Source organism: Neodiprion virginianus, chromosome 6, assembly GCF_021901495.1.
Source record: "Neodiprion virginianus isolate iyNeoVirg1 chromosome 6, iyNeoVirg1.1, whole genome shotgun sequence".
Lineage (NCBI taxonomy): Eukaryota > Metazoa > Arthropoda > Insecta > Hymenoptera > Diprionidae > Neodiprion > Neodiprion virginianus.
In genome coordinates this window covers 2162035-2186963 of record NC_060882.1, presented here as the reverse complement: position 1 = coordinate 2186963, position 24929 = coordinate 2162035, and the positions used below count along the sequence as shown (strand labels likewise).

The 24929-nt window shown below is 41.6% G+C and overlaps 3 protein-coding genes across 7 annotated transcripts; 1 reads left to right on the top strand and 2 right to left on the bottom strand.

The window, feature by feature from the left end:
- Nucleotides 1-72: 72 nt before the first annotated feature.
- LOC124306984 (translation factor GUF1 homolog, mitochondrial) lies at nucleotides 73-2738 on the bottom strand. The gene is made up of 7 exons (XM_046768227.1): nucleotides 2603-2738; nucleotides 1600-2415; nucleotides 1287-1526; nucleotides 947-1212; nucleotides 656-870; nucleotides 368-580; nucleotides 73-251 (listed from the first exon to the last, which is right to left on the bottom strand). The coding sequence occupies exons 1-7, from the start codon at nucleotides 2734-2736 to the stop codon at nucleotides 126-128; spliced, it is 2010 nt and encodes a 669-aa protein (XP_046624183.1). The 5' UTR covers nucleotides 2737-2738; the 3' UTR covers nucleotides 73-125.
- Nucleotides 2739-2799: 61 nt separating this feature from the next.
- LOC124306990 (translation initiation factor IF-3, mitochondrial) lies at nucleotides 2800-4495 on the top strand. Its single transcript, XM_046768239.1, has 2 exons — nucleotides 2800-3393; nucleotides 3489-4495. Exons 1-2 carry the CDS (start codon nucleotides 2800-2802, stop codon nucleotides 3681-3683), a joined length of 789 nt encoding a protein of 262 aa, XP_046624195.1. The 3' UTR covers nucleotides 3684-4495.
- LOC124306979 (spondin-1-like) lies at nucleotides 3896-24862 on the bottom strand. 5 transcript variants are annotated; one of them, XM_046768217.1, is made up of 17 exons: nucleotides 24665-24862; nucleotides 20712-20916; nucleotides 12686-12929; nucleotides 11890-12079; nucleotides 11644-11808; nucleotides 11115-11238; nucleotides 10572-10702; nucleotides 8873-9059; nucleotides 8609-8771; nucleotides 8181-8472; nucleotides 7546-7756; nucleotides 7259-7429; nucleotides 6789-6911; nucleotides 6464-6618; nucleotides 6235-6313; nucleotides 5667-5732; nucleotides 3896-5557 (listed from the first exon to the last, which is right to left on the bottom strand). In XM_046768217.1, the coding sequence occupies exons 2-17, from the start codon at nucleotides 20908-20910 to the stop codon at nucleotides 5367-5369; spliced, it is 2691 nt and encodes an 896-aa protein (XP_046624173.1). In that variant the 5' UTR covers nucleotides 20911-20916; nucleotides 24665-24862; the 3' UTR covers nucleotides 3896-5366. The 5 variants fall into 5 exon arrangements, with proteins under 5 accessions (XP_046624173.1, XP_046624174.1, XP_046624176.1 ...); XM_046768218.1 differs by having other exon boundaries at nucleotides 8253-8472; XM_046768220.1 differs by lacking the exon at nucleotides 11644-11808.
- Between the last annotated feature and the right edge of the window lie 67 nt (nucleotides 24863-24929).

Sequence of the window (24929 nt, the reverse complement as noted above, 5' to 3'; positions counted from 1 at the left end):
TAAGAAATTGTAATTATACTTGCTTCAGTTTCCTTCTTTATACGTAACGTAAAGAAATTGTGGTTTGAGAGCGAAATTTAAATTATTTAATCCGTACAGTTGAACTATTAATTTATTTGAAAACCCTATTTTTTAAGAAATTCTATAAACGTTTCTCGGGGCAGTGATATATTTCCAATCATACGCATTCGCCGTTTTCCTTCTGCCTGTTGGGCAAGCAGCTTTTTCCTCCTCGTTATGTCACCGCCGTACTGAAACAGAATATATTCAGCATTTCTAGGAGTATTCCCTGATTTCCGTCGCTGTTATGCGGATTTTCTTATACGTTTTATTATAACTATATCAGAGTTCGTATATAATATCTTACCAACTTTGCTGTCACATCCTTCCTATAGGGTTTTATATTTTCTCTGGCGAGTATTTTAGATCCGACCGCCGCCTGGATGGCGATTAAATATTGTTGTCTTGGAATGATATCTTGCAACTTCGTAACCATTTTCTTCGCGATGGCGGTAGCCTTTAAATAGTGCGCTATAGTGCTCAGCTCTTCTACGAGCACACCATTCAGTAAGATATCCAGCTACGGGTGAAGCAAAGAACTCTTTAATTTCGAATATAGGTAAAGATCATAATAGCTCAATGCTTGCAGTTTCACCTTGACTAGACTTGCTGGTTCGTATCTCAAATTCTCATAATCGAAACTGGCATATCCCGAACTGATTGATTTCAACGAATCGTGAAAGTCCATGACAATTTCATTGAGCGGCAAATCGAATTGCAGCAACACTCGCCGACCGTCGATATTTGATCCAGATTTATGGATACCTCTTTTCTCCATGCACAGCGACATTACAGGGCTCAAGTATTCGTCTGAAAAATGTATATTTAGTATTTATTAAGGCGCTGAAGGCCCCTTCAACAATTTTGTCGCTTGAGCCACTCTCACCTGGTGTTATAATGGTCCCTAAGACAATAGGCTCGTAATACTCGGACACTACACTCTGAGGAGGGAATTTACTTGGATTGTTAAAGACTACCTCATCGCTTTTGTATTTAGTAATATTCTTTGCCCCAATGACTTTTGCCTTGTAAGTGACATTGGGCGCGGTCACTAAAGGCAGGGTGCCGTATTCTTGTTCCAGACGCTGGATGAAAACCTCCATGTGCAACAGGCCTAGAAAACCTAATCTCCACCCCAACCCTAATGCTGGACTGGATGGACAGATGTATTAGTCATCATTAACAGATGTTGGAAAATTGTTATGCATTCAGCCAATACTGCTTACCTAGAATCAACCTCAGTGGTTACTGCGTAATCGTTCAGTACTAGTTTATCAATAGCGCTACGCAATGGAACATGTTGCGATTGATCCATTGGGTAAACTCCTGCAAAGACCATGGGTCTTGCTGGTTCAAATTTTTTGAGAGGTTCGACAGGAAACTCTTTCAAATGTAGAGTATCACCGACGTATGCTTCTTTCGTTGATTTCATATTACAGGCAATGCATCCAATTTGGCCAGCGAACCTTGAAAATTATATGATAATCAAGACATAGTGTTGGCATTATGAATTGTTGGCAAAAACTTGTTTTTACTCACAATGTTTTAATGTTTTTTTCAAACGGTGTTAGGAGAAACAGATTCTTGACTTCATATGAGTTTCCAGTATGTATGGATGAAATTTGATCTCCGACTGAAACAGATCCTTCGTTAATATATACCAAAGAAATCGCTCCTTTCCACTTATCGAACCAGCTGTCGAATATTAGGGCTTTGAGCGGTCCGCTTCTGTTGACAGACGGAGGTGGCACCCTCTCGACAATAGCTTCAAGCAGTTCGTCGACACCAGTGCCGAGCTTGGCTGATATCTTCAGAACATCTTTTGCCTCGATATCGAAAAGAGTATTAAGCTGACCGATGACTCGCTCTGGGTCTGCATTCTTTAAGTCAACTTTATTCAAAACTGGAATAATGGTGAGATCCTGAGCAAAAGCGAGGTAAAAGTTGGCCACAGTCTGTGCTTGGACCCCGTGATTTGCATCAACAAGGAGAATCACACCCTGGCAGGCGGCCAGGGACCTCGCGACTTCGTTTGAAAAATCAACATGTCCAGGAGTGTCGATTAGATTCAGCAGATGGTTTGTTCCCTTGTGCTTGTACTTTAACGACGCGCTTTGCGCCTTTACCGTTATACCCCTCTCCTTCTCAACTTGTAATTTGTCTAAAAACTGAGCTCCTGCGTTACGCTGAATCGCTCCTGTCTTTTCCAATAACCGATCTGCCAATGTACTTTTTCCATGATCCACGTGTGCTATTATACTAAAGTTACGGATTGCTTCTATCGGCGTTTCAAAGGACTCCAATTCGTCTGTGCCTGTAGAGTAGCAGGTTTCATGGAACGTTGCTGGAAGCTGTCTGAAACATGGAAAAACCAACAAGTGACCTATGAATAAGTATTAGCCATGATTCGACAACTGCCGTAGCAAAAGTGAGACGAAATTAAATTTGGTAAACATAAGCAAGTAAAATAGCGCTTGTAGCGGCGTTTTGACAATCAATGTGTTTTCACAAGGGTGCCGTAGTATTTTTGTTGGAAACAAACCTGATTCGTTTACAGAATACTTCGACATATCTGTGCGAACAGTTACTCCTGATATTCAAAACGCTACGAATGGTGTTTGTGATTATCATTTCGTTGACGAATATTAAAACTTCATCGGTAACATAACCTAACATAACATAACCTAAAAACACCGTAAGTCACTGTTGTGTTGGGGGAAGGAATTTGAAAGTTCGACGATGTCGTCGTTACGCAATGTGGTGCGAAGACTCGAAATAGTGAAATTAATTCGAAAAGGCTGCGTATCGCAAGTTGTTTGTGGCACGAAAGTACCGCGATTGTCGGAAAGGAGTCCGAATAGATTTTTGTACACAACGGTTACGAGGGGAACGTCAACCGACGGACTTAACCTCACTGAGAAACCGAAGAGCGATGATCAAGCGGCGCCTGGAAAGTCGAAAATGACCCAGAATGTCATGGTCACCGTGATATCGCCAGATCTTACCCCGTCGGTGATGACGCTGGATGAGGCCCATAGGATATCGAAGCGGAGGGAATTAAAATTGGTCAAAGTCATGGATGCCGCTGGAAAGACCAAGAGACCAATTTACAAGCTTATGACAGGCACCGAATACTTTGCTGAAGAGTTAAATCGTCGAAAACAGAAGTCCGCCAGACCAAACGGCCCAGTGAAAGAGCCAAAAATTGCTGGTATCACTGCGAAAATAGCTGATCACGACTTGGACTCGAAGATGAGAAATTTCGTCAAGTGGTTAAACAAGAGGCACGAAGTTAGAGTAACCATAACTGCTGACGGTAATTTGCAAGCTGCGGTAAGAACCCCGTGTACTGTTGTTGATAGAGATCGAATTGTTCCAAACTGTTCATAAACATTCATCGGTCAATTCCACAAACTTTTTTTCTATAGGAAAAAATATACGAAGTTATTGTAGCCGGAACAAACCATGCTGGTAAAGCGGTACAAAAACGTGTCAAGGAAGGCATCGTCAAGTTTCAATTGGTCCCTCTGAAGGTAAAGAAGCAAGATTCTCAAGTGGATTCTGACGAAACACCTATCGAGGAATCTGAAGATGGGACCACAAAGCGGTCAGAATCTACTTGAGTGTATGAACTGCTAGATATGTAACTTGTTCATCCAGCTACAAAGCAACTGTACATATTCAAATAGAAATTAATTATGAAGTGACTGTAAACAATTGTTCTTTAATTCTTCGATGAGCGAGAATTTCATTTCCCACGTTAGTTTGGTGATAGATTTATGTAGGTAGTGTACTTGTGATGATAATACTGAAAAATAAATCATTACCAGCTGTGCAGTGGTGAAGAATTTCTTTCACAATTAAACACAAGTCATGCCCATTACAATAACTGTGATGAGGAAATAAGTATAAATGATGATGTTCCTGTTTCTCTTTTCCTTTTCACTATTTGAGGCTTAATACCGCGAATTTGGTGAAAAACCGTGTACATTGTCTACAATGCCATTTAGTACTCAAATAATTATTGTACATATATATTTACGTAAATGAAAACATGTATACATATTTTATATATATATATTATATATATATATATATTATATATATATATATATATATATATATATATATATATATATATATATTATATATATAATACAAAACATTTGTGTGCAATTTCTTTCGATATTATTATGCTATATATTTACAATAGTAGAATATATAATATTTATTATTTCAATTGCGACTAATGTCTGTCTTGTTATTCTTATCATGATCTAACACTACTACTAGTACTAATAGATATATTTTTTATTGTCATAATGGACACGGTAAAGAAAAGTTTGATACCTTACTTTTACTCATTTGCAATATGTGTCTGTATCTTAACTCTATCGATATGCTTTTACATTCACCGCGCATTTATTCATGAAAATTGGTAAAATAAAAGAGAAAAGTCTAGTTTACGTGTTAGCCTCGTGTAATAAAAAATTTGTTAGACATAGATTTCATATTCTATTTCGTATTATTTAACTATGAATATCAAAGAGAATAAGAATTTGTCTCCAACGTTTATAGATCAGGATAAAATAAGTCAATTAATCATTATAAATACTTATATAACTCGTAGCAAGAAAGTTGTTAGCTCTGGCTTTTAAGACAACAAAACACCAGTAACTATATTCTAGCAATTATTATAATTGCACCTATTAAACTAATACGATTAATATAATACGTTGAACGATAGAGATTTCGAAATGCAGTCGGTGAAAAACTTCATAAATGCCTGTATCGTACATTGAACAATCTATGACCCTACGATCTTTATTTATTCATCGCGAATCGGTTTAGAATACCGATAATCAAATAACGACGTTTCTCATAGCATAATAATATATTCTTTTATGACTTACTATAATTTCTTAATTACAGCTGATTCGTTTCACTCCTGTGTAAATGGAAAAATTAATAAAGTCCAGTGACTAGTCCTAAGTCAATCTGTACTTCATACGTACATGATCGTAAATGATCTATGTTAAATTTTGGAAAGAGAATAACGGGTTTTTCTCTATAATAAGCCTATTTTGATTCTCGTGGTTTTCCACGACATAACATGTGGGAAGATTATACCTGGTAATTCTTTTCACAGCTGTTTCCATGCCCAACAGTTACACAGGTGATAATCAACGAACCTTACAGCTTCAGCATTTCCATTGAAAGTCTCCATCGACCTATCTGAATAACATTTCAACATTCTAATAATTACTTATCTTCGTTAAAATTGTAATTTATTCATATTTCCCGCTCTACTGCCTCGTTGATTCGTCGCAAGCGGCCAAAGAGCATGTCACGAACTGTGCTACCGAAGGGCAGAGCTTCGCGTTCGGACCCTCCGGCGATACGATAACGTTCCTGGTTCTGTGACGAACCGAATGTCCGCAGGTTGCCGAACACGGTGACCACGTCGACCATGAAGATAACTCGCAGTCGATGGAATCTAAGAAATAACGGAGATAATTCGTTGATTTGCCATTCGGCTTAAGGTTCTTTTTTAATTGAACGGTGTTGCTGTGAGAAAATAAATAATACTAAATATCACGACTCACTGAAATGTTCGCTCGTCCCGTCGAAGACTTCGTTATAACTTCTACGGCGCATGTCTCTTCGTGTTGCTGAAACCGGTGTAGAGATTTATCTTTCATAATGCATTTTTTTCGTTCAACTCTGACATTTCTTTCAAATTATACTAATCCCTACGCCTAAGTCGCGGCAACTGACATCGCATTCCATTGTTCAAGTTGACTGAAACCATGCGCAATTAATGGGTGAATTAGAAATTAGCGAAATGAAGTAATGAGATACTTCACCTTCTTGCCAAATAAAAATCAATACAATTTTGTGGATGGTATTTTTGCGCCACCGTTGAACGATCGGAAAAATTTTCTACTCCCTGGTGTCCGGAAAGCATGGGGAAGGGGCAAGTTGGTTTGTCAATAAAAAAAAAAAAAAAATAGCGAATGCATGGATTAGACATTTTTCCAAGCATGGAACGGGTTGTGTGTAGCGATGAAATCGTTTGAGTAGTGCTTCTAAACCTCCGTCAAATATGAACACTCTGTATCTTATTGGTGAGAAAAATGGGAAATCATTCTTAAAAATAAAACGTCCACTTACAACAAGGCGGAACCTTCTTGCATCGTCTTTTCTGTTGTAGTTTTTTCGGACATCTTCTTCCTTCGTTTCTCGCTTCTCGCTGAAAGCAATAATGCGACATCACATTATCAACAGCCATATCTTGTCACGCCACACTTGAACATAGCTTCAAAGACAGAATAAAAACAATAATAAAACAAAGACCGGGTCGCGGAAATTTTCAACTCTTCATGTAAACGAGGGTGCTTACCAGAATCATTCGTTTCCGGTACGTGTAGCCCTTGCAATTGGAGCCGCAGGCCGACCACTCGCCCCATTCAGTAATCTCGCAGTCAAGTGGATATCCGTCGACGGTTTGACTGACGGATGGAAACTCGGCGGGAAATGGCCTGTCGGTGACTTCACCTGTCGATCAAAGTAAAGTTCGCATTTTCACGATCGAAAACAATACCGAGCCACTCGGATATGGTAAGGAGCCATGAAAACGAGGCTACGTTGATAAAAACGAAAAAAGAATCGGACAAATCTGATGGATCGGTATACGTATACTCGAAGTTCCGTAAAAACGACTTCACCGTATTTGGCTCTCTTCATTTTCCCGCTGCGTTGATCTTGGGTCGGGACGTGATAGGTCAGTACGCTGCTCAGTGAGACCTTAAATTTCTTCATCACAGCCGAAAGGTTGGCCCTAAGCTCCCCTGCGTTGTTAGTTGCGTTAGTAAGCGTGCGGAAACGTAAGGAAAAGGATGTTTGTAGTCAGGCGGATTAGTATGTGTCTCAGGCTGATGAGGTAAGTGTACCTGTTATTGACCCATGTATTTTCCAAAATTACAAATTTCCGGCAAAAATTGTGAATTTCTCGATGACTAGAACCAATCGCTCGAGGGTTGTACGCTGGAGATTTATGTTTTGGTAATTTTAGAACTAAAGATACGTACAACCAAAAAAGGTCAATAACTGGGACACTTTGTTCAGATTACGCGGATTACCAGGAATACACATCAGCTTGTAGCAGAAAATTGCAAATCGATTGGTAAAAACTCACTTTGGTATTTACTGCATACGTTATTGCAATCCTGCTCGGTTGGAAAGTTATTCCTGTTACCACCGCACCCTGTGTAATTGAACCTGCGGCACTCATTGCTCGCGCTATCAAAATATACCCGCAAAATGTTCGCGTTGCAGTTCCCACCGACCTGCGGTTCACTGCAAATGCCTGTCACGGTAACATTCGGAATGTGAGATGTGCAGGACCATTCGTTGCGTGCATCTATACCTTCAGCAAGCAAGTTTCCGAGCTTGCAATCCCGCCCGGTTAAAATCGAAACTTACTTCGTGCCGTTTCCTCCGAGAAATCGCAAGTCGGCATCGCCGCCACGCAAGCAGCCTGTTCGGTTTTACAGTTTTCCAGATTAAGTTCCTCCGATTCCTCCAAGTTACCCCAGGACATCTTCAGCAGCCTGGATCGCAGTTTTACTCCTGGACCGCAGCTGGCACTGCATGGTGACCACATGGACCACTCGGTGAATCTCTCGTTCGGACACTGATCGCAAGCGAACATGGTATCAATTTTATGCGTTGTCGAAGATTTCGGTTCGCCTGAAAACCATGCGTGCGCTACCTATAAGCCTTTGCAGAGCTTCGTAGATTTTCGTCGTCGATTTGACGAAGAGGGGGAGAAAACAGTCGGCGACAAAATCGTTCTGTCGTCATTAACGTTCGTTCGAAATACTCGTATGCATTTACAATCGTCACTGTCCAGTTTCACGCAGTTCTCTGCGAACGAAGAGTTCGTCTTACGTACGTCACGACTATTCCTGACCCTGCAAGCTTGCTTCAAATGCGCGTGCCTGTGCAATGGAACGATTGCGTGAGAAATGGCGCAGGTGTAATCGCGTACGATTCTTTCCACGGAATAAAACAGACGATGCGTGAATGGCGCGATTTAGATTCATGGTGTTTCGTACCTGCGACCATTCCCCCAGCGTCGGTACCTCCTCGACGTTGTCTTCGACAGTATTTTCGGTGCTTTCGCTTACCTCCTCGACGTCGGGATCCGCGTCGGGACAGGGCTCGTTGTCTTCGCACTCAAAGGTCTGCTCCAGCTCGTGGCGTTCCAAATTGTGCATGCAGTACTTCCTGGTCTTCCGATCGCGAAATTTACGGGACCGAGTTTTGAACCCCGTACCGCAGGTGGTACTGCACGAGGACCAGCTGGTCCACTCCTCGACGTCGCAATCACCGGGACCTGTTCCTGGGCTGAAGAATTCATCAAAGTTTATTCAATTCCGAGGCGACCCTCGTCTACCCGGCAAATCGAACCCGACAGCGGTTTACACGGTCAAGAATAACTCTGAAAAGGTGAAGGAAAGTTTGAACCTTAGGGAAAACTCACCACCGCTCGTTCTTGCATCTCGATCGATCGGTCAATTCCTCCCTACAGTTTGCCGCCAAAGCTGCGTCGCGGTCGAGGTAATATCGTTGACGAAGTTTCTGCCCTCTTCCACAAGTACGCGAGCATTGGTTCCACTCGCCCCAGGAACTCGTGTAACAGGCTTCTGCATCGGGTCGGACAAGGTCGATGATTACTCGATGCTTACGATTATCATTGGATATAGTATAATTGTAGGTAAGATTGATTAAGGATGAGGATCCTCACCTCTGGGACCTTCGGCCGATGTCGCGTCGCAAGTCTTTTCGTACAGACGTTGTCGGTTCAGATAGAGTTTCGCTATCGGCTTCATGTCCGCTCCCGTTTCGTCGTAGAAAGGAGAAGCCGGGTCGTTTGGAAAGGTTGACGTTATGCGGGTGATTCGCTCCTGCGGTTCTGTCGGGGTGTCTTGCGACTGTCGACAAAGAGATGATCGAGGGCTGGTGAATCGATCGACGCATAATTAATCAGCGTTCGACGCGTACGTGAAACGCGCGTTGAAATCCGCCCGGAATTCAGGTGATAAAGATATTCCTGCCTTAACATCGCGTTTTCAGGAATGTTCAGAACGAAATTCAATCTTTCCGCATTCTCTTTTCAAAAGTACTTAACGTATCACGCGTATCGATAACACGTGTACCGTATTATCCGAAGTGCTTTTATCCGTCGTATGAAATCCCTCTAGGTCGAGAATTTTTTATCACAAAACTTCCACAAGAAGAAGTAAAGAGAGTTGAAGTTTCACGGTATCTGTCACGAGCCAACTGTCAGCCAAATCGAGTTTAAGATCCGGATATCCTTTGTCGAATCGTATACGTGTCTACCGGGGTGGATGTTAACAAAGTCATTTTTGAATTTCGAATGTCTCACTCCCCAAATCGGCTACAAATAATTCCCTGACGTTGTCAAATTTATATATTAACTACGATCCGTGTCGTCAGAGAGTTGATTTTTCCATTTAACCCTTTTCAAGGGAACGGTAAATATTCCAAACCGATTTTGATGAAATCTTATGGGGGTGAGGAAATTCAAAATAACAAACCCAGTATGACAATATCAAGTAATTTAATTTTGGGATGTTTGTCCGTCGTAATGGAACAACCACTTTAAATTTCACAATCAGCAGCCCAAGGAACCCCCATATATCAAAATTCATCGAAATCCGTTTGGCAGGTTTACCGTTCCCATGAAACGGGTTAAATGGGGAAATGAACCATTTGGTGAAACCAGTTACAGTTGAGATAAAAATTTTGTAAAAAGTTAGAGAATCATTTTTTGATTGTTTGGAAGTGCTTTGGGAGGTGAGACATTCGAAATTGAAACGGGGGTTATTTGCAACCTTACGCACCTATACCTGTACCTATACTGTATAGTTGTATCACGTATACCGAGGTCTGTATTTGCGTCGGTTATTTGCAAACAATTGGTGGATACGCGAGTGCACCGCGTCTGCACAGTTTCGCAGAAAATGCGAGCAGCTGACCGTGTCCGCGGTTTACCGCGACATAAATTCACGGATGGTTGCCGTGTGTTTAAATTGGGGACCGCCGTTATACAGCCGGGCTGAAATTACGAGCATAACGCGCGTATGAATCACGGAAAAATGATAGATATTTCCAACGTATTGGAATGACGGTGAAAATTTCTACTGCTACGAATGTTTAAAAAAATTAAATTATTTCGTATTATTTCTATTAAATTGTGAACATGCATTGTTTTTTCTAAAGTATTGTTAATTTTCTTTTAAAAAAAAATCAGTTTCTTGTAGATTATTTGCTAGAAAAAACATAAAATTTTCATGAAAGACTACGCATGTACATAATATTGTACAAAAAATTGTTTTAGTCTCAATTTTCCTAAAAATTCGTAGCAAATCGTAGAAATTATGAGGGGTGTTGCGGATGCTGAAGCGTGTTTCCGCACTCACGAGATACGTTATTCCGCTATCCGTGCCCGCGTCGTATGGGAAGAGATTCAACTCCCTGTGCTCTACCCAGGAACAGTTCGTCAGGCACAGCTCAAGTCCGGAAACTCCGACTATCCAGTCCGGCGAAGGGTCTGCCGTGTGAAGAAGAACGCCTCGTCAAAATATTATTTATTACACGTACGTGGCCATCCGTAAATTGCCTAACGCTGTTTTCTTTCATTTTCCACACCGCTTACCATAACGTAACAAAGTGAATTATTAAGACGTACGTGTGAAATATGAAAGTTGTGAAATCATTTTCAACGTAAGGTTGAAAGTAACTATATATAAGCATGGCAGTAAAATTGCACATTTGTTATGATAAAATAATGTCGTATTAAGATATCAGAGGACGCGCGAAATTTGAGTCAAGTTAAAAGTCGTTACGTAATTTATGGATGGCCTCTATCGATTATTTCAAATTATGCAGAAAAAATATCAGAGTTGAACCGCACGAATCGATGATCCGACAGGAATCAAAATGCCAGACTAAACAGTGATTACCGATCATGGTGACCAGCGACATGAGATGGTGTTTCTGGTCCACGCGGAACACCGCGAATGTTTTTCCGGTGACGTTCGGGTAGCTTATTCCTCTAGCCTTGATTATGGTGCGGATGTGTTCGCTCTAAAGTGAAGAGAAACAGAGACTGGGTTCTCGATGTCAAATTTTGATTTATTCTACGTAAAGAATAAAGTTTGTTTTTGTAGGAAGCAGAACGATATTTCGGAGTTTGAGAAAGATCACCTATTTTACCAAACATTTATCGTAGATAACAACTAAACAGAATTCGATTTTGCATTTAAATCATTTTCATTCGAAAATAATAATTAAACAAAAAGACAAAAACAAACATTGTAACCAATAAACAAAGTTTCTGCTCATCATTCGACGTACATAGAATCGAATTTTATTCATCTCAACGGAAACTGAAAATAAAAAAAAAGTTTTTCCATTTTTTCATCGTCGGTATATAACCTGACAAATCAGGGTGAAAAGTGTAGCAGACCGGAACAATTTAACCCCGATTACCTGCTCCTTCAACTCGGACTCGAGCGTGCGGGTAACCCCGCGTTCGGCGACCTGTCGCAGACCGTCGCTGGCGTATTTCATGTACTCCCAAAAGCGGTAATCCACCGTATGCGAGGCGCCGATAACGTCGGAGAATTTCGTTCGCCATGCGTTGGTAGGAAAGTCCTGGAAATTACGGATCGAGGATATTGCATCGTGACAGGGGCGAAGAAACTTTTACTTCGAAGGGTGGGAATTTTCACGCACCTTAGGGTGGGTGTTCCGAGACCAGAGCCCCTCGAAGGTGACCTCGTACTTCGCCTCGGCGCAGGCGCAGCAGGTTTGCAATACCGGGCCAGGATCTCCGCTACCCGAGGAAGAGGACGACGGGCAGACCTCCACCGTCAGGCCCCCGTCGTCCATGTACCAGACGTCCGGGGACTCCATGACCATCGCCCTGGAAGAAACGGAGACGGCGCTCCGATCAGCCCCGAAATCGCGATAAGAAAATTCAATTTCAATAATAACAATGCCAAAAATTAGTCAATATAACATGTTTCACAAATTTTCCAGGAATAGTTTTTTGTTTTTGTTTTTTTCTAATGTCAAACGAATTCGTTGATTCGTGAATTTTTAAAGAATTTTCTCATTATTTTTGGAAAATTTAAAATTTTGAATAATGGAGGAAAAATCGTCAACCTTCGATACGTTTTCGTAAAAACGTTTTGCGTTACGGTTAAAAGGTTTCCGGGACACCGAACGAATAGTTTCGTAAATACAGTTTATACAAAGTTTCGAAACAACGAGAAAATTCGTTAAAAATTAACTCAGAAACATCAACGAAATCACGTCGCACAACAAAAAAAAAAAAAAAAAAAATACAAAATCATTCCCTGAGCAATTTATTGACAACTGTTGGGCATTATCATTATTATCATTCAGAATTAATTTTCTTATCGCTTTTGTTGCGATTGATTTTTGTTTTCCGATTTTTATCCGATATCGTCGACTAGGGTCACTTTTGATCGAGAACGTGCAGCCCTTTAAATCCTTAAAAACGTACCTGATGAAGATGCATCCACCCTCGTCGACGGGACTGGTCCAGAAGACGGAGACGTCGTCCTTGCGGATCTCCGACGCTTCGACGACCGCGTTAGGACATAATTCCGAATATTTGCTGAAGTTGGAATCATCGACTTCGAAGTAACCGGTGTCCCCTGACGAGTCCTCGGTTTCGGTCTCGGCTGTCAGCGTGAATCTGGTGAACTTTGACGGCGTCGGTGAGCTTTTGTCGCTCTGAAGACTCACTGCGAACAACGACGGTAATTAACGAGACTGAATTTTTATTCACCTTTCGGCAAAGTCAAAGGGAGGGAAAAAATAGTTTGAAAATTGCCCACCGCGGACGTAATTAAGGTCGGATATGGTTCCGTTTCTCGTTGAATTAAAAAATAATTTATACATCAGCAACTCGCCCGAGCGAGTCTCGTTGCAGCGAAGAGTTGAATATGCTGTGGAAAAAAAATTCACTCGCTACTAAAAATTGCCTACAGGCGGCAAAAGTTTTTTGCGTTGATTAATCCTCCTCGCCGTTTTAATTCAGCGACGCATACGTGTATATATACGTATCCATATACCTATAAAACGCGTGTATAACGTCGTATTCGGAAACGCGACGTTCCCGCGGCACTTTTATTTCGCAATTTTTCATGCTGCCGTTACACAGCCCCTCGGATATTAATTTTTTTCTCGGTGCTTATTTTGTTGTTTTTTTTGTTTCTTTTTTTTTTGTTGAATCCTGTTTGACGTCTGGGAGACGAATTGCTTTAAACTGAGGCTAAACCCTCGACGACGCAACGAAATTTAAACGGACTAAAAGCGACGATTGATATTACTCGGCACCTCGAGAATATACGCAATATTCTTGAGCCTAAAGTTGCGAGAAAAGGAGGGAAAATGAAAATATAGTGAGACGGTAATTCGTTGGAGCTTTAATTTCGATTTGAATAGTGAAACACTGGAGAATATTTCATTGGAATTTATACCTGCAGGGTGCGAATTTGTCTTGTATGAAAACAAAAAAAAAAAAGAAAAAAAAAAGAAGTTTCTTCAGAAAATCACGACGCTTCCTTTCACAGCGGCTCAACTTTCGCGAAAATCCGTTATACATCAGAGCCGCGAACCGGGGGCGGAAGTGCATTAATATAAAACTTGGGATTCCGGAGTCATACGGTTTTCGCTAAAAGTTTTCTTTCACCGTTCCTTTAGGCACGGATTGAAATGAGCTCGCGTACGTGCCGGGAATAATATATCTGTTATACCCACAGGTATGTACATACCTATGTAACGGATATTCGAGATTTTCGCGCCAGGCTTACGAGTTGGAAGAAAAAATGTAAGGCGTGAGTATTTGTTTTTTTTTTTTTTTTTTTAATACTAAGAACAAAATTCGGTCAAAAAAGTATGTTGGTTATTTATTTATTACAGATATGTGCAATTTATCTTCACCTATTTGTGTTATAAAATTTTTCAACTCCCTTTTCATCATCCAAATGAAAAATCGAAGGTACCCGAGGAGAATTATAAAAGTGAATTTTCTGCTGCTGCAGCGTGTGCTACGATTTGTTACAGGTATGTGTTACAATTTGGAGAAAGATAGTGAGAGAGGGAGAGAAATGTCGCGGCACATTTCCGATGTCCAGTAAGCAAAGTCAAAAACGAGAAGAAAATTTCCCGGAACGACATAATTATACCAGAGTTTAATTCACGCCACCTGAATAATTACGATTCTCTCAGGCGAATAATTGCTGCCCATCAGCCGGTGGGTAATGATGCTTCAATCGATGATACCGCGACCGTGAAACTTGCAACGATACGTTTTTAAATACAGAGTTGGATCAACTAAAGTTGTCGAGTAAAAAAAGAAAAAAAAGAAAGAAAAAAAAATCATACAGAATAAAGGCGTTCCGTGTAAAACGGGGGAAAAAGAAACGTGTTCGAGTTGGTTAATTCAACCCCCTAAAAATTGTTCGCTCAATTTCGGTTCTGCCCGCATAGTTCAACGACCACCGTTCTGTAACACCCACTTCCGACTTCCGGAAGCGCCAATTACTCCATCGGAGAAATTCGCAAATACGGGTGTGTGCTCAGAGTGCGAAAGAAAAAAATTGTCCCGCCGTCGCTTACGATTAAGGTAAATAAAGGGACGTGAGAATTGTTTTTTTTTTTTTTTTCTTTTTTTGAAACCCCGCAGATCACTTCCAACCCAATATACTCTTCGGTAAGAAACGCGACCGCGTTATCGAACGGCGATATTAGGTCTGCAGCATGTGCGGCCTGACGCGTTCCATCATTCAAGACTTCCAGCTCAAGGTGGCTTCCACTCACGATCAGCCGTCTGCCTAGTTTGCCCTTTGCACGTATCAGCTGTGCTTTTAACCCTTTCGGACATAGTCGTAAGTATTCTTGCCATCTATTTTACACCCGTTTTTTTTTTTGTACTTAGACAAGTTTGAAAAGATATTTCTTTGTAAGTTATTATTGTTAGATAATGAAGGAATAATTCATTTACAAGATTGTTACACGTGTACATGGTTTACACGAGTTGTTAGTTTTTAGAGTCGCTGATTCGAATCTGAAATCTGATTTTGAAAATTCGAGACGTCGAATCCAATCAGCAGCTCCAACAACCCTTGGGTAATGTTCACCGGATTCGATCAAATTTGAAATTTTCGTCCGCCACATTCGATCCGCCATCTTTAATTTTCGAATCAACGACCCAAATCCACAGAATACCATCCTGTTGTAAAAGTTGACCTAGCACAATAACGTGTGACGCAGGGGGTCAAAGCTTGTGGCGAATGTCAAATTTTCCCGAACGACCACAATTTTGACTGCAAAATTTTTAAACGAAAGGACCGAAATAAATTTTTTTTTTTTTTAATACATATATATATGTCTACAATTCAAAGTGAAGTAAGGAAGGAAACCGGCTGAGGAACGAACGAGGCGAGGTTTGAGGGGAATGAAAAAAACAAAGAGAATCAAGAGAGGGAATCGCAATTTATAAACCGTCTCCGCACGATTTCGAAATATCGTCATGACAGCCTGCGCGATATTAGGTATTATAGGCAGGCATTCGGGAATACGTATAACACGTACCTGGAGAGTAGCGACGAGGGTATAGCGGGTAGTTTTATGGCTTCACGAATTCCCGGGTCTTCTCAAATACATAAAGCTATACCGGCGCACTCTCGGCCCATTAGATGAAAAATTCAAGGTTCTTAAGGCGGGCCTCGAGGATCGCGGAGGGAGGCGAGGAGGGTATTTTTCACCTTGCGGTTTAACCGGAACTTTCTTTTATTACCCAGTTACACCGAGATAAATTTCTAGTTCCGGTTACCGCTCAGTCCTTGACTATTTTCATTTTTTACCAAAATCGAAAAATACAGTTCTAGGTAGAAAATGAAAATTAGTTTTCTAGCCGTTACTGTTCTTTCTCATTACGACGAATGTTGCTGTATTTTCTTGCAACTGTTGCGAAAATTTAACGCTCGTGCGACAATAAATTGACGTTAAAGCCTTGTTTAACTAAAAAATTAGAGTAAACCGGACAAACTGATTTTGCGCTGCAATTACCAAAAAAGGATCGACAATGGCGGAAAATGTTTAGGCGTAGCTCGTTTTTCGTAGTTCCAGCAATATTCAAACGGTGCTTTTAACGATACCCGTTCGACTGAATTTTTCCAGTTACTGTAACAAATGAAATATTTCTCAATGTACAGCACTTGCACAGACTCTTCCTCCTTCTTCTCATCGCGCATTTTGTGTTTCGAACAAGGAGTTCACCGCGTGTTTACATCTACAAGTTTAACACATCGAGGGATAAAAAAATTTGCGAAACTCGAACGTCATTCGGAGCAATTGCGATTAGGGTGACGTATCGTTGCGTCAGGCGTCGTGTTCGCGTTCATACAGTTTCCTAAACGATTGCCGGACGCGTTGCTGATTGCGAGTAAAACAACAGTTTATTCTCACAACCCTGAATTACAGGAATTAACCGTGAAAAGGCAGTTAACTGAGGCCTTCGCGACAGCATCGTATAACTAATTAACCATCCCGCTGCGTGACGCAGCGAGTGTCAGTCGTTATGCATATGGTATAACATATGTATCTGCGTCTCTTTCAGCGACAGGGTTTCGGTACTTGTTCGACGTGAGTAAAAATTGCGAAATCAAATTAGCGAATGACAGAACGAATGCTGCCTCGACGAAACCGTATTTTTCGACCTTATCCTTATGCAGGTATAAAAAATCGAAGTACAGAATTACACGATATGGAACGGCAAAATCGTGAATCCGTATACGAATCTACTATATTATCGAGAGGAATTCCGACGTTCTGAATTTTCTATTCCTTTACATCTCCACGCTCGGACTTTCAAAATTTTTATACTTTACGAATCAAGTTTCCGCTTCATTAAAAATTCGATACTGTGACCCTCAAGTTTTTTCATCTTTTCATATCTTTACCCCCGACCCTTCATTCCCGCACGTCCCGCGATTATAATAACGAAGATACCGCGTCAAGGATCGAATGGGGAAAGTTGACGAGGGTTTGGGAGAGAGCAACAATCCGAGAATAGCGACAAGGGATTGAGAATCGTTAAAGCAATTACCCCCGGTTTAATTACTGCAATCGCGATGAGACGTCGCTAAGGAATTACTGTCAGCGTCAATTCATTATCGCCCCTTTCCCGCGAAGGAGAATTTCATAAGGGGGCGCGCGTCCTTAAATACGGCTCAACTCTTACTCCTGATGTTATTATAATCGATGTTGTCGGAAGTCGGGTATTAAAAACTTGAAATTTCCAATCCACTTTGCGATCCCCTTTCTCAGTTTGTAAAAGGGAAAAAAAAAAATTCACACCGATTTGGTATCAGTCGAGTTTCACGCTCAACGAAGCGCGAATTTCCGATAATTGCTCGTTCGTCAATAATTCGCATTTGGTCGTACGACAGGTGCAACGTATTTTTTTTTTTTTTTTTTTTTTTTTTTGAGGGGAGGGGAGGGGGGATAAAATTTCGATCACGTGGACTTTGCGTGCATACGTATATAATATTCAACGTCCTAACAGAAGTTTTCTTTATCCCCTTTTCCTTGCAGGTAATGACCGAAATTACCGCTATACGAATTACCAATGTAAATGAAATTTTTGTTTGTTTATTAACTTATTTATTATAAATATTCCCGGCCTGCCAGCAACGCGCGTTAATTTAATCGAGCTCGATGCCTGTAATCCAGCCTCGGAGGCGTTTTGGACGACCGCCAGAAGGTTGTAGCGCCTCTGATAATTCCGCGATTTGCATAAAGCGGCAGTCCGCATGTCCTGCTTTATGTAAGAGTAACGCGTACGTTATACGTGTACGTACGTAGTCATAGACCATACATACGTACCACTCTGGGAAAAGATTCTCGGTATAAACTGTGCGCGTCTACAGATTCTTTAAACCCATCTCTCAATGTGACCTCTCCTGAAATTCCCTGAAAAATCAAGTTTCGATTTTCAATCGACTCGCGGCACTTCCGCCCGCAGTGAACTTTTCAGAAATATTTCCTCTAGGCAATTTCCTGAGATCGTTCGATTCCTTGCCGGGATAAATACGAACGTAAAGGTCAGTTTACCGTCGAAAGGTCGTCGACTGGAAGATTCCGTTCGCCATTTTCGAGCTAGTCGACTTTAAACAATCTTTTATCACTCGCCCTGAGATATAATTATTTTTATTTTTTGTTTTTTTTTTTTTACTACCCTTACATTTCTCCGTTTGCTTACGATGGGAAAAAAGGAAGGTTTATTTTTTTGGCGCGAAAAATCATCCGGCGATTCTCCCTTGAATTTGACGTTTCGCCTTTGGGGGATAATCTCCGGAAATCCGAACAGCGGTAGCGGTTATTCGGAGGCTTCAATCCTCTAGAATTTCTCTAAGAAGTCCTCGGCGAGCTTGCACCTTTTAGGACCGGATGAGCCGCTTTTAGAGCTACTTGAAGCCTCGCGGAGACGCGAAACACCCGCAAAATTCGCGAGTCCTCCAGGAGGAGGAAATATTCTGGAGGGACAAATCTCCATTCTGAATCATCGTTCCGTACTTCTTTTTCTTTCTGTCTCTTTCTCACCAAGAATTGGTGCTCGTGCCAGTCTTCGCAACGATTTTCGCGCAGTATATGCTACACGTACAATTTGCATATACGTATACGTATGCAGGCGTATGGATGCAGATTTGGTAAATATCTACAAGGTGGCGGTGATTCAGAAAGAAAAATATTTCACCCGACATAGCTGCTTTTATCAAAATTTTGTGCAATACCTTGAACCCCCAATTACCTTTATAGAATTATGAGGATAAACCTGAAGTGCATTCTTTTAATACCAATCTTACTTACAAATGCTTTTTAACCGTTATAGAAATGAAGAATTTAGTTGGAACAACCGTAGTAGGTACCTAATAAAATGTCTGATACTCTTTCAAAGAAGGGACGAAAAAGGGTTCAAATACTTTGCGTCTTTCTTTTTTACAAGTCGATGCCGCTGCTGTTGCCACAAGGGATGCAAAACGGGCCAATCCGAAAGGGGGATTCGGGGATCACCGAGAGGTCGTGTTTAACGGCTCACCGTACGGATTTCGGGTATCAGGGTTCGCTGTTTGTACAAGCTAGGCGATTAATTGATGCTTTCACCCCTGCACGGTGTTTTGCTCCCGCCCTCCGTTAAGCCGTATACGTATAACATGTTAATTGTGACGATTAAATTTTTTTCCCCCTCATTTTATGCAACGAACGCTCTCACCAGCCGTTTACCGACGATTGGGAAATATTTTTTCCAATGATTCAAACTGACTGTATTATAGTTGTTATATTGTTACAGCGATATTTATCTTCGTATAATTCTGTGTACGCAAGTAGGTCGAAAATAGCTCAAGTGCGATCTCGTTAGTTATTTTTTTCATCGGGCACAGATGCACTTGAGGGGGGAAATCGTATATTAAAAATAGCTGATTTATATTCGTTACAAATCAGGGACTCGAGATTCTTCAAAATTTAAACACGGCATCGTTGAATATGTTCGAAAAGCACGGTTTTCTATTCAAGGAGTCGAATTCCCGGTAGGATCCTTTCACGGCACGAGAATGTTAAGTTCAGTGGCAATTATAATACGAGCTAGCAATAATTCTGCAAACTGTCAACACCGGTTAAATCGTATACGAGGATATTATTATTGCGGGTAAATTGAATCTCACAAATATGCGTATAAGGCTCCAGTTTCACCCGTTAGCTCGATTCGAAAATCAAGTCTGAAATCGTCCTCGTGTAACGATCCTGTTTCTTCCTTTCTCCCGAAAACTCGCTCCCGTTTATATTTATACCCGTAATGAAACGTGTACGAGCTACACAGGCAATAAGCGTTTCAAACTTTCGTCCTCGCGCTTCAAGTCTTGAGAAATAAACAGCCGAAGTAAAAGTTGGTCGCAAAAAGATCCCGTTTTTAAACATCTGAAAATCTGAAATTGCCTTATTTTTGTATGCCTCGAGCTAAACAGATTGCATATTTATTTTCCGTGATCTATTTGGATCGGATTGTAGTAAAAAAAAAAAAACTCCGATCCTGACATGAAAGAACTAAGAACTTGCGAAAAAAATCGTAAATATTGAGATCCCATTATCGTGTCATGCTCAAAAATAATTTTTTTTTTTCAGATTTTAAATAACGACGTTGTTGGAATTGGTTTTTTCGATATTTTTGTAATTTTACTCGAGGCTAAAACAATCTGAATAAAAATCCCGAGACCCTTTTGGGTCGGTTGCAACATCATACGAAAAAATTATCGAAATCCAAGAGGATGAGGTACATATGTTGCAAATTTGATGTGGAATGTACCATAGAGTAAATTACCGTTGCCTGTACTTTGGTAGGGTAGTGGAATTTAACTCTAGGCTGTGTAGCAGCAAACCATTGCCATTGCCGTTGCAAAAGTTCTGCGATAAAACTTTTGGCTTTTGATGTTTAAATTTTAAACAAAAAATACACTACTCACCCATGTACTTAGTCTTTGGTTCAAAGTGGCTGATCGGATCCGTTCTGTTGTGCTCGGAAACAATGATCTGGAATTTGTCCCCGGGTTGGGATCGCTGCTTTGTCGCATGGTCCGGTGTCCGGTCACAATTTCCGGCTGCTTGCCGAGTGCAGGAAGCAGCCAACACCGCGAGGAGAATCCACGCCGATTGGCGAACCATCGTTTTCTGCAAGAATTTTTAGGTGTAAAGTGGATGTTACACTCATTTCTCACGATAAGCTAGAGCTGTACCTGCTGATGTTGGGAGTACCCAACACGGGGTTTGTTCGAAACCTAAAAACAATTTCATCAAGCGAAACATGCGTCACGGAGTTTCTACAGCTGTCGACTATGACGAGTAGTGGACCGGAGTTAACAAGCTTCATTCACTCTCCCAGACGCTAATGAAAATTCCAGGAAGAGAGTTTGCTCGGGGGCTTGATGACTGTGAGAGAGTAACAATGTCGAGAAGGAGAATAACAATGATCCGTCTTTTTAAACTTCATTACGCCAAGAGAGGAAGGGAGAGCCAAGTTCGAGGGCACTTTTCTGGACTCAGGACTCGTATAGTTTGGATATGGGTCTAGACATGCCGGAATCGAGTCTTCGATGAAATGAAAAACTCGACTCTGCGATAAACGACAATGGCACTATAAATTCCGAGCTATCGGTGTCGAGAATGAATGCTTTCTTTCCCTTCCATTGAACTCCGTCCGTCGCTGTCTGGCACCATACCTATCAAAATGGCCCGGAACGGCGTAAGGTTAAGGTTCGAGGTCGCCGTTCCTGGAAGGATGTTCTCCTCTGCGTAAAGCTCGATCGTCAGAATCGACAAGTCCAAGGTAAGTTATTCCGCGATACTGGGAACGGTAATGAGCCGTTGCGCTTCGCGGGTTGGATTGGATCGAGTGACTCACGAGTAAGTACGCGCTTCCAACTTCCAAGTTGGCACGCCGCCCCAGAATTTGGAATGTCAACGACAACGACAAGGAGACGCACACGTCTAATATCGGCGAATTCTATCCCAGCAGCTGTTAAGACAACGTACTTCGGCAGTGGGTTGAAATTCGAGAACCGAGGATCGCTGAGGAGACTTCCACCTCTTCTTGACATGCCGCTGCAGACTTGGAAGTGTTGTATCATTTTTCCCAATTCACATAATCCGAGATACTTGCAGGGTAGAAATCTCATCGACGAAGGCTGAGCTCTTCCCCCCTTTACAGACCAAGATTGGACTGGTTAACGTCAGCTGATTCAGACTTTGGAAAGCGACGAACGCTTCTTCACCTGAGCGCCGGCATGTGTGAAAAGCACGTGCTCTGCGCACAGGTTCAAACTGAATCTGTCCAGTTTATATGGGGCGTAACATTTGACTCCACTCCTTGGCGCGACGCCATGCGTCCGGTAAATCCGGACGAATATCCGGAGGTGTGCATCGAGTATAACGAGGGTATCGAGAAGAGTGACGTGGAATGGAGTTGGACGTCGGCGATGATCGTCTCTTCGGGGAAACGCGGTCTGCGATCGCTTTTCGAAATATACCATCCATAAAGCGGGATGAAAAACTCGAGGCTTATGGTGAAAATAAAATCCTTTAAACGCTGATCCCTCGTAAGGATTTACCTCCAATATTCTACCCGGGATTTTCTACGAATATCTGATCGGGAGTTTTCTCTGTAGCGGAGTCTGTCAGTCGGCGAGTAGCTCGTGGAGCTTGCGAGAAAGAATTTCACCAAATGCAGAGGTGATTCCGATCCTCCGAGCTTTTGAGCAACCGTATCACCATGATCAATCACGAGGCGTGATTTGGGAATTTTACTTGGTTCAATCGAGACTATTCGACGCTTACGGAGCACGTTCAGCGCCCCTTAAACACCCCCAGCAAGTGATATTGAGTTCGGTAAAACGAGCAATCGCAAATGGTTGGTGGACGGACCGACCGGAAGTGGCTGTAACTCTGAAAACAATTGATTCTCCCGAGCCAAGAGAGTGAGAGAGTAGGCTGGAAGAAACTCCTCTTTTATCCGAACCGATAGCCAACGTCAAGCCCCTACGTTCGGAGTTCGGTTGAAGGGTGGAAGAAATTTATTTCCCAATACGGACTTTGCGCGGCTGCGGACGATTTATGCTGGTTATATCCTGGGGTTCAGTTTGCGGGTTGCCACTCTTCTTTTTCGCGGGGTCTGTAGGATCGGGATTCTCAAGTCCGATTCAAAGAGACATTTTTACGGGCCAATCTGTCCCTGGGAAAATCCAGGATGAGGAAAGAGGGGGGTGGGGGGGGGGGATAAAAGGGCCAAACAAGGACAAAAGTATTCCGAATCGGACTTCGAAGTCTGCGGTTTCCGGGCGGAAAAGGAAGCTTTCAAGTGTGAGCAAGAAAAGGGGTCAAAAAGCGGGGTTTAATTGCTCCGAACCTATTGTAAGTGTGTGCAGAAAAAGGGGGGGGAGGGAGACGGGAGAGGTATCGCTTCGTCTTTCTCCCTTTACGTTATCGGCCCACTGAGTAAAGGCGTGCGAGTATTGTTGAAATTTATACAGCTATATGCATCCTCGAGTGGGTTTATCTTAAACGTGGTTGGGTTAATCTAATCTGGGGAAACCTGTTGCCGAGAGCAAATCCGGGGGTTGGCCAATGGGAAAAATCAATGAGGATTAACATCCCCAGCTCCATGGAAGTGGGAAGGAATAAATGGATCTTGGTGAATGCGATCGGGATTTGCAGGAACGAATTAAAGGGGTTAAAAAGTGGCAATGAAAAACGTAAACGTTAATGGTGGTGCACGGGTGGTCAGGGGGAATAGTTTTACAACCTTGCAAATTTTTAAAGACGAATCGAATCGCTTGATGGAAATTCTTTTGCACGTGATTTTATATCGGAGAAATTGACTTCTTGTGTAAGTTTGTTTTCCAAGTTTTTATCCTGGATTTTTTCATTCCTCACTTTCAATATCGTTAAACGTATAGATAATATTCGTTTCCTGTTCCTAGAACCACCCGATGGATGTCGAGGTATCCTTTGAACTTACTCAAATCGTCTCGCTGAATCCAATTTGGTCGGTTAATTTTCAGTTATACGCGTTTGGCTGCATTTACATACTATTTTGCAAATTCGTCAAGCATTTCGTTCGATGGTCATTTCAGCGATTCAAATATCGGTTTTCTCTTCAGCTTTCAAACCGTTTTGTAGTGAACGCAGGTACTTTACGATAATTAATTTAAACCTGACGTTGGATTCATTCATTTTTTACTCCGCTCATCGCTGTAGTAAGAAATTAGCAACAGGGATGAAAACGCGGATATTTTATACGGAATAGGTTTTCTTTTTTTTTCAGAGAAGAAAATTTCACCAGTCAAAAATAATTAAATGACGATGCTGACCACTTTTAGACTTGAAATATGTTTTTGGCGCGAAACTGTTTTCCAAAAAACAAATATATCCATCCATTTTTTATTGCTCGGGAGATAACCAGCTGATTAAAAAAAATAATTTCACGTTTTTTGAGTGAAACTGCTGAGATTCCGCGCGGTACCAATATGAAACCAAGTAAATGAATTTAAAAACAGAATTTGAATTTGAAAAACTGTTCAACCGGATATTTGAATTCAAATGTTAGAGAAGATAAACTCAATCTGGCTTATCTCAAAACCGACTTCCGATATGCAGACCATAAGTGAATATGTCAAAAACGCGAAATATTGAAAACATCGTACATATTCAAGCACGAAAAAGAAATCCATTAAAATATTGAACCGATCTCTGAGACCAGAAAGTAACGAGTGGATTTTGTTCCTTTTTCCATACATTCGACGGCATAAGATTAATCTCAAGGCTTACGAAGAAGGAAAAGAGAATATTTGATCAAACCTCCGAAAAAATTGGGACAAACATTTTCCACATTCTGTTTCCGAATTAATAATAAAAACCAACTTACCAATCAGGATAGCCGCGTCGCAGCGTCCTTATTCTACTTGCGTATATCTTGCGCTACACGATTAAACCGCCTTTTAAAAATTCAATTCACAAAACACATGTGACACATGCGCCGCGTGCGAGTTGCTCGCAACGATAAAGCAACTAGAACCGTAGAGCTTGCGGTCCGGCAGCAGACTGCGGCCTGACACTGACTGACTTAGACTACTGTCTGATCGGCGCGTGACGAATCCACTCATGCGCAGCCCGATGCCTGTGCAGTACAT